The sequence below is a fragment of the Symsagittifera roscoffensis genome, chromosome 2 (genome assembly GCF_963678635.1).
Source record: "Symsagittifera roscoffensis chromosome 2, txSymRosc1.1, whole genome shotgun sequence".
NCBI lineage: Eukaryota > Metazoa > Xenacoelomorpha > Acoela > Convolutidae > Symsagittifera > Symsagittifera roscoffensis.
Window position 1 is genome coordinate 50,245,357 of NC_087063.1, and position 9,254 is coordinate 50,254,610.

Consider the following 9,254-nt stretch of genomic DNA (forward strand, 5'->3'; position numbering starts at 1 on the left):
GAATAAAAACCATCATACATACCGTCGTCTGCTGAAAAAGGAATAGGAGAAAGAGTTATTCCTGGTATCACGGCTGCGCAAAATTTGAACTAAAAAAATGCGTTTCAGCGGTCAAAGTATGATTTAAATATTAACGTATACATTGATTTCCTGCCACTGAACTGTTTTCAGTCTCTATTTTCCGCTTATTTGAACTAGAAATACGAGGAAATTTCACTTTTCATTTCATTTAATTTGGTTCAGAATTGGAGTAAATAAAAAACAAGAATGTTGGCCACTACGTCAATTTCTTAATTCTCTCACATATATAAACAAAGTGATAAAACAGTGATGGATAGATGAAGATATAAAAGAAACAAAATCTAAATACGTCGAGAACACTATGTACAATATTAGAACCTTCGCAAAGTACCCAGCGAAGCGCACCTAATACCTGAGATAGAATTTTTTTACTTCTCCTGGCCGAAGAGCGCAATTTAAAATAACAAATTAAACAGTAAAGCCAAGATATTACATGGGCGACTAACACTCTACACGAATCGAGATAGCTCCGATTATGTATGTTCAGTGTTGGCGCCCACTAACTCTGTCTAATCAGCATATGTGCATACAGGGAATAGGAATAGAGATGAGTTTTTTCTGTGGTATGTTAACTGTAGTACTATATACTCTAGCTAACTGAATGAGTAGGACGACTATAGCAGTCAACTACAGTTGGATATGAGTTTGTCGGCCACGAGAGCCGAGGAGGATTTGAAGTCGCACAGCTTCTGAGAGGTCATCAGTCCCATTCCCACAATCGCCGCCTGCTCGGGAGAAGTGGAGGAGGGTAGAAACTTCGACACATTACTTGTCGTTGTTGTGGAATTAATTGGATCTACTGGCAGTAACTTGCCGCCTGCCACCGATGCAGCAGGGTTCTTCAGAATAAGAAAGGGCGGCTGGGCTTTGCTCACAGCAGTGTACAGTGACTTTTCTGCCGCGTCCAGTTCAGGCGGCCTGTCCGGGAAAAATTTGTAGAATTTCGGAACCCCATTCTTCGCTAAAGGCACATAATGATTCAAATTGCGATGGTTATTTACTATAACCTCCGTTTTACGCGATAGACGAGTTACATTTCCAAATTTTACCGGTTCAGCGCTACCTATTGTCGATATGAATGAGTTGTCTTTTTGGTGATTCCCGAGTGAGAAGCCGTTCTCTTTCAAAAACCCGTTAGTTGCCAAGGACTTGCTTGGGGAATGTGTATTCAACTGGGTTTTGGGCGGCGTTTTGGTCATTAAGTTGTACGGTTTCAGATACCCCGTACTTCCGATGTCCACTACTTTGCCACTATCGTCGAATAGTTGCTGGGGTGTTACTCCTGTCTTTCTCAAAGCATCAAGGTCCAAAGTCTCTCGGTCAACCTTCGAAACAATATACACATCATTTCCAGGTGCCTTGCTCTCGTGAGCGCCTAACGATTCAATGATATTGGACACTATGCTTTCAGGAATTGCACTGGACCGAGATCTTCGAATACGGTGAAGTTCCTTCGATAATAGACCAAAAATTTGATTCACCTTTTTCTTCGCACTCAGTTTTCGTGACATCGGTACATTGGACCTCTTTTGTGTTAGGTCCAAAGTTTTCGGCAACTTGCCCTCATCTGCGCGATCCCTGACACTAAAGATGTCGGAATCCTGATAGTTATGACTGTGGAACCCCCTCGTTTTAGTGAAACTTGAACTCTCCATCATCAGTGTCTGTAGTAGGTTGTTAGTTCCCGAATCCTCCTCCATGATTGCTTCATGGTCAAATTTACCGCACTTCCTTGCCGGCGACTCTAAAAATAAAAACTTATATTATTATGAAACTATCTTAAAATTCGATTCGATTGGAGAAATACCTTCTTCGTAGAATCTTAATATTAGTTTTTCTATAAGTACTTTTTTGCGGAAAAGCAGTCTTCACAACCTGACTTAAATTTTGATCAGACATAGCTAGGCTAAAAGTAACGATGTTTAGAAAAAAATAATCCACAAAACATGGAGGACAATTTTTTTGGCGCTCATCGATTCGAGAAATAAATATTCTCCCAAACACAAAAGTTTTAAATAGTCAAAAAAGCCAAAAACTACCGATCATTTTAAACATTTTTTCAAATGTTATTCGATTTGCAATTCAATTTAGAGAGCTTTTCTAGGATACCTGCGATTTTCTACAGCGCTTCTTCGGGATAAAAGATTTGGGAGGGAACCTCGCCGAATCCGAAGTTACTCTAATTCTCATCAAATGAGCTGGTTAGAAAATGATAATATGAAGAGAGGCGATGCGGTGAATCATGAGCTTTGCTTTATGACGCATCATTTCACAAGTACACGCACAAAAGAGCGTTGCTTCAGCAACACATCATTGCACAAGCAGAAGCACAAAAAATTGCAATTCGGAAAGTAAACCGACTGAGGTTAAGTCGAAAATCAAGAAGCCGATAATCATCGGCAAAGTTAAAATAATGCTAATCAAGAAGCCGATAATCATCGGCAAAGTTAAAATATCAATAATCCTAAGAAAGCTAGATAAATATTCAGGAGGAATTACATTTGATCGATAAAAAAACGAAAAAAAAGCCAAAAACAGTTGAAACAAAAACCATTAAGCCGAAAAATTGTAAGATCTAATTAGGACCATGCTGAGATTTGAACCCCAGACATTTGTAATATCAAGCAGAGCTTCCTCCCACTTGCGATAAAACAGAAACATAGCATGGCAAGCTAAGCGAGTCGCAGATAAACCTGATTACAAAAAACTAAGCTATGAATTAATTAGAAAAATCGGGGTCTTCAAATCGGCGATAATCCAAACGGAAACCTTTCAAGCCAAAACAAGTGAAAATGAGAACTGATTTAAACAAAATACGAATTCATTGTCGATGTCCCGCACGCGTAGTTATTGTTTAACTATAGCTAAAAGACAGTTGAAAAAGTGTCAGTTAAACTCAAGAAAATCGAAAAAAAATGATCAATTTTTCTTGAACAATTTCAATTCAGAAAAATATCACGTTGAAGCTGTTTTAATTCAAGAATCGTTTATGGTTGACATTTCTGTCATAAAACCAATCCAATAAGATAGAAATGAGACAAAATATAATTTTATCTTCCACTTGAGATTTATATGAATAAAGGCTATTTTTGACACTTTTTAAAATTCACTCGAAATAATTATGACAAAATCAAAAAATCAATTTTTGAGTGAACTTATTGACTTTCCAGGATAAATCACTTCGGACATAGGGTTTCAAAAATAATATCCATTCATCGACACATGCGAAGTAATACGTCAGAAAAAGATACTCAAGAAAATCTAAGGATTTATAAAAACGACGAAAAGAAGGCTTTATTATACAACCCACCCAATAAGAGAAAACTGAATCTCATTAGGTACTTTTTCTGTTTTGCTGGTACTTCATTAAAAAAGAAATTCATTTTTGAAACTAACAGTTATTCACAAGTATTGCGCCATTTGTACTTTTCTATAATAAAGCGTAATATGCGTAACATGCGTTTTCAAATTAAACCGCAAAAGACGAACCTCAAAAAATAACAATTTTGAGCAAAAATAACATTTAAAGACTCTTTCTGGATATGCGATAAATTAAATTTATCTTCAACTTAAATAATCTCCATTCATTGACACAGAGGCGAAGTTGCTCGTCTAGAAAATAAACTCCAGTGATGGTCTCAGAAGCTAAGTTGCAAATCAGAAACATAAGCAAAAAATCGAAAATTAGCAAAAAAAGAAGTGAAAATTTTTCACACAGAGTTGAAGCTGCGATTCGCAACACTTGCGATTCAAAAGAAATCTGAAAAACGAAATGGAAAAATTACTTGAAAAAATAACTTGAAAAAGATAAAGCTAAAAAAACTTCATAGATGCATAGAAAAAGTACATAAACAGCCATAAAAAAGAATTGAAAACTAATAAACCAGCGACATCAAATTTTGATGTCGAAAACAAAACTGTTGTCATAAAAAATTTCATCCGATCCAAACAAACACAATCGCATACGAAAATTTTTGCCCTCGGAATTATGCCATGTAAGTTGACTGAACCGATACAAGATAAACTGAAACTGTTGAAACATTTAAGCACAGAGGCGAAGCGGAGCTTCGCACCTCTTGCGATACAACAGAAGCATCAATAATGAAAAAAAAAGTTAAAAAATAGCTGAACCAAAATTTTCGTATAACTCGATGAAGGACACCTAGGGCCCAGCTAAAGCTGGATGTACGTGTTTGATATTTGTTGAATTTGGTATAATGATGCGGTACAAAAAGCGTGATTTCAAAAAATGAACTTTGCGCAAAACCTTAGTTGTTTCTCTTCTAAATCAAAAAAGAGTGAAAATTTGCGATTTCGGAACGTTTCCAAAGATATAATATTCCTTACAAAAAAACAGTAAATTGCCTTTTCTGCAGCGAAATTTCGCGCAACCGCTTCTTTCGATTGAACTTTTCATCACAGATTTCTAAAATACTATAAGAAAAATCAACTTTCCGAAATCTGTAATTTTGTTCAGCCAAAACAAGGTCGTGGCCGATAAACAGGAGAATGTTGCCCAAAATCGGTTTCTCAATTAAACACTTAACCTGAGTATTGGCACGATAATAGACTTTACTTTAAAGTCACAAAACTTCCAAAAAAAGGTCAAAGTTTCAAAACTGTCACTTGTTTGAGTGCCATAACTTTAATTCAAAAAACTGGTCGTAGCAAATTACAAAAGTAAGCTTTCAACAACCTGTTAAGTTGATTAACCTATGGTATCAAATTTCTCAGGATAGGTATCTAGTCCAAAAATCGGTCAACAAATCAGTTAGCGGATATTTCGAGAATCATAGCTTTTTAATTAAAAAATGGCGCGTAGCCGCTTATGCAGAAGAAATTTGCTCAACCTGTTATTTCGATCGAACCCAAAAACCCAGGTTTGGCAGGGCACTTATGCAGGATGAACATCAGGTTCGGGAGGCCAGTTTTCGTGAAAACGCAAAAAAAAAAAAAAAACGGTGAATTTCACTATTCCGAGGGCCAAAATTTTTTTGTTAAAAGGCTTGGGCGTAGCTGCTTATGCAGGTGAGCTTTCACATCCACTCTATTCATTGAAATTTACAGGTAGGTTAGTTTTTGAGAACAAAAAATCAAAAATGTCGGTCAAATATTCCCCCAGTCTATAGATGAAAGCTATTATAGACATAGCGATCAAGCAACAGGAGACCAGGCGAGTGTGCAAGCACACATGATTGTAGGCCGTCCTTCTATAGAAACCACTTTTATTGATATCGGTAAAAGGATTTTTAGAAAAAAAAACCTACGTTTTTTTTGCGAAAAGTGATAATTTTTTCCAAAGCTTCTCAAAAAACCCAATCCCTAACATTTTCATAGTAGCTGTGTTTATCGAAGAGAAACTCTAGGCAAACATGCCAAGCAAGGCATTCGAAATCAACTTCAAAACTGAAGTTTAACCAAGCGGAAACAATGCCGACAACCTTTGAGCCGAAAAAAAAAACAGATTTTGTTTAAAATTTTTGAAAGGTTCAAGTACTCTTTGAAATTACCCTATAATAACTAGTACCCAATCGGTAGTTAAAATTAAATTTTTTGACATGCGCAGCAGCATGTAAGCTGCATAGCAGCATCATAAGTGATTCTGTTAACAAGTTATTAACCCGAAAAACAGTCTATATTCCCAATTGATAACGCTTGCTAATCGCAAGCGTAAAAAGAAACGGAAAAGTAAATCCAAAAACAGACTTGGTAAATTTACAAATTACTGAAACTTCAGTTATAGCAAAAAACTATTCAAATTCAAACTCGGAAAATGTAAAACAAAAAACGGAAATGCAAAAAACGGAAAATAAACAGACAAAAACTAGGACGAAATCCACGAACCCGAAAAAATTGAGAAATTTTCTTGAAAAAAAAAATTACAACCTTAAACCTGGCTTTACCAAACTACAACTTAAATTAGAGTAGTTCCATTTAAATTTTGGAGAAACGGAGCAAGCCAGAAAAAGAAAGAGTCCAGGAGATGAATTGAGTCCTGTGAACAAAGTTGTTTACGGGAAAAGTCTAGTACCCGATTGCAATACTATTGAAACTAGTGGTCATTCACCTTATTTTGGGTCATTAAATTGAATCGATTCGCACCCACAGAAATCTGCCATCACAAAAATTCAGACGAAAAAATGCTGAACAAATGCGTTTTTGATTGTGATTCTAATAATTTTTCTTGAAACTAAAATAACACAACATAGCCAACAAGCAGTTGGAAAAAAGTCAATGAACGCAAAGAAGCAGAAGAAAACTCACTAGTTTTTTAAAGAACTAAAACTACTTTTAAAATTCATAACAAATTGGAGAAAACTGGATTACAAGGAAAATTTTTTAATTCCACTGGAAAATCTGAAAATAAAATTCCACTTTTGAAACTAGAAATCGATCATGTTTTTTCACACCAGTTCAGCTTTCATAATTGGATAGTGCATTTTGCCTATCTTCCAGCAAATGAACTTGAATTGAACACAAAAATTGCAAATATACCTAAGGGCATTCATATGTTCATGTGTGACACATTCTCAAAATATAATACATTAGACTCGAACACCCTTCACGCGGCCGTTACATTTGATTGCCAGAATTAACGAATACCTGGACAAAATCTGCGGCACACGAAAAAGGAGAAGAGCTTAATCATGTGGACGTCGACGAAATGGACGTCGACGAAAGAGCTGGTCGATAGAGGCCGAAGCCTATAGACCAGAATTGAACTTGTGAACTTGTGAAAAATATACGAAAAAGAAAACAGTCTTTTTTCGATATTCATGTGATGGAGTACAGGTGCTTCTTGAGTCCTGTAATTATTTACTTTTTCTCATCATTGCTATTTTGAAGTAGAAAATTGAAATAACACCTACGAATCAAATCTGGCAGTATGAGTTGAAAAGGTTTCAAGCTCTTCTAATACCTGACAAACAAAGAGTTTTTAATTAATATTGCCTGCACAATGCAAAAAATATAGCTGGAGATTAACTTGGAGATTTCGTTAGCTTATTTGGAGCGCTGTTTCAGCAAAGCCATTCAAGACAACATTACCAGAAGAATGCAAAACAAGATAAATCGACTTTTACCTGAAGACATCGTCGGCTTGTTCGGAGTGCTATTTCATGAACCTGAAACCAATGAAATTACTGCATTTTATTCACTTACAACAATCAGAAAGTCGAAAGTATCATAGTAACCGAGGTTACAGTCAGGAGTCCCTTCACCACATAATCCAGTGAAAATCCTCGAAATTTTCTAGATATGGAAGAATGAACTATAATGTGGATAGAAGTAAAGAGAATCAGATGATTGGGAATCAAGATAACCAGATTGAGAAATTTAACACCTGCACAGAATAACCCGGAGTTGAAAATGACAAAAAGACTTATCAGATATGAGGTTACGCGTCTATCATATAGTTATATAAAGCTGCGCTCTTGTTCACTTGAATACATAAACAAAAAAATTTCTTCAAAAGTAGTTTTTATTAATGTAACAGTCGCCTACTTCGGTCACATATGAGGCTTAAGAAAAAAAGGCCCTATAACCATTGGCTCAAGAGTCAGGGACACTATCTCTTGTGTTTTTCTACCTCAAGAACGGTCGGAGCCAATTCGGTTCACTTGCGACATGAGACTAGAACCCATTACAGCTTAAAGGCTACTACCAAAATATCCCCCCACTCTAGAAAATAAGAACGTCCCCACACTTAGGTCTCGAGATACCCAAAATACACGAACGCCGTTAAAAGCAGGGTCGGAACAATCCGTTAAGTTACTTTTTATTGGACAGTGGAACTTTGATCCATTTCAGATGGATCAACCTAAAACTCGCCTTATCTCAACATAACAATCATAAAACACACTCGAGAAAACTAAATTGGGAACTCACATGTTGACGCACTCGAGTATAAGGAGTAATTAAATTAATGAGCAACTCGAGAATTAAATGATAACTTGATAATATCAATACTAATCAGTTTTAATAACAGAAATAAAATTAGACTCTAGAATTGAAGTTTTATTCTGAAGCATTGGGACACTCCAGCTGTCCACCTTTCCGTTGAAGGTTCACTCTGGTTCAGTTTGAATAATTGCTCTCTTCTCTCGTGATTATCTCGCCTCCTATTTCAGGATAAGACGGCTCTCCTCGTGTCTTATTTTATATCTGGAAATTGCGAATAGCAATTTCCTGCTGTTTTCTTAAGTATTTTCCCGCAATTGTAAATTCGGTCGTTCTGATTTTTCACTTTGTGTTTTCAGTTGTTGCGAGAAAACTGAGCATGACAGGCTCCATTCGAAATTTTGAAAAATAAAACTTCACTCCAAAATCACGTATTTTCGTATCCCTCAAGGTCAAACTTCCAGATATGACCGACTGGCACATACTCCCCGGACTCAAGAACGATGTCCTTATCGCGTGCTGCCTCTGTCAGTGAATCCCCAGAAACCCGAGTGTCACTCAAGATACAGTGCCAGTGATCATTTACAGAAGTTTGCAGTAGAATTAAGTTTATCTACCTTCCAAAATTCACAGCCATATAAAATTTTCACACTATCGCTAAACAGCAATCAAAATATGCGCACATCTGCACCTATGAATTCTCGCTTTTTAAGCTGGTAATTTAAAAATTCTTTTGTCCTATTCAATCAGGAAATTGTCATGCAGCATTTTGATTTATATAATAGATATAGCATATTAATAACAATATCTCATTTGTTAAAATTTCTTTTTGGTGAACCCAGATTTCATCCGAGTTCACCCTCGAGCCCCCTCCTGTGACATTCGCCCGGAGAATACATATCGACGGAAGACAAAACTAAGTCTTAAGACGACTGGCTAACGTCTAAACAGAGCTTTGCATGCTTTTCACCGTCTCTACCAAGCCAGTACTTTTCGGTGGTCTTTCTAACATCGGGTCGACAAAAACGTTACTGCTTTCGGCTTCGGTCAAAACACTCAAATTAACTAGATTACATGCAGAAATAGTGAGCTCATGGCTGGGTCTCAGTATCCCCAGACCACGAGGTCACTCCTAAAAACAGTAGCCCTTATGTAAACTTATTATATTACTATTGTTTTTGTTCAGTAGATAAATATCATCATCTCCATCGAAGATGAATCAACCCTTTCCCCCAACTCCTAGCTTCTCATCCTTATCAAAATGAATCTAGATG

At 36.4% G+C, this 9,254-nt stretch overlaps 1 protein-coding gene across 2 annotated transcripts in view; it reads right to left on the reverse strand.

The window, feature by feature from the left end:
- Positions 1 to 223: 223 nt before the first annotated feature.
- Positions 224 to 9,254, reverse strand: part of LOC134840053 (uncharacterized) — a 465,338-nt gene continuing 456,307 nt past the window's right edge. The window contains exons 2-4 of one of the 2 annotated variants that reach the window (XM_063855696.1): positions 7,164 to 7,207; positions 1,563 to 1,825; positions 224 to 1,406 (exon numbers count right to left, since the gene is read on the reverse strand). In XM_063855696.1, coding sequence (XP_063711766.1) covers positions 705 to 1,406; positions 1,563 to 1,825; positions 7,164 to 7,173 — 975 coding nt within the window. In that variant the 5' untranslated portion in view covers positions 7,174 to 7,207 and the 3' untranslated portion in view covers positions 224 to 704. Of the gene's footprint in view, positions 1,826 to 7,163; positions 7,208 to 9,254 lie in introns of both variants that reach the window. The other variant, XM_063855695.1, reaches the window with a different exon arrangement.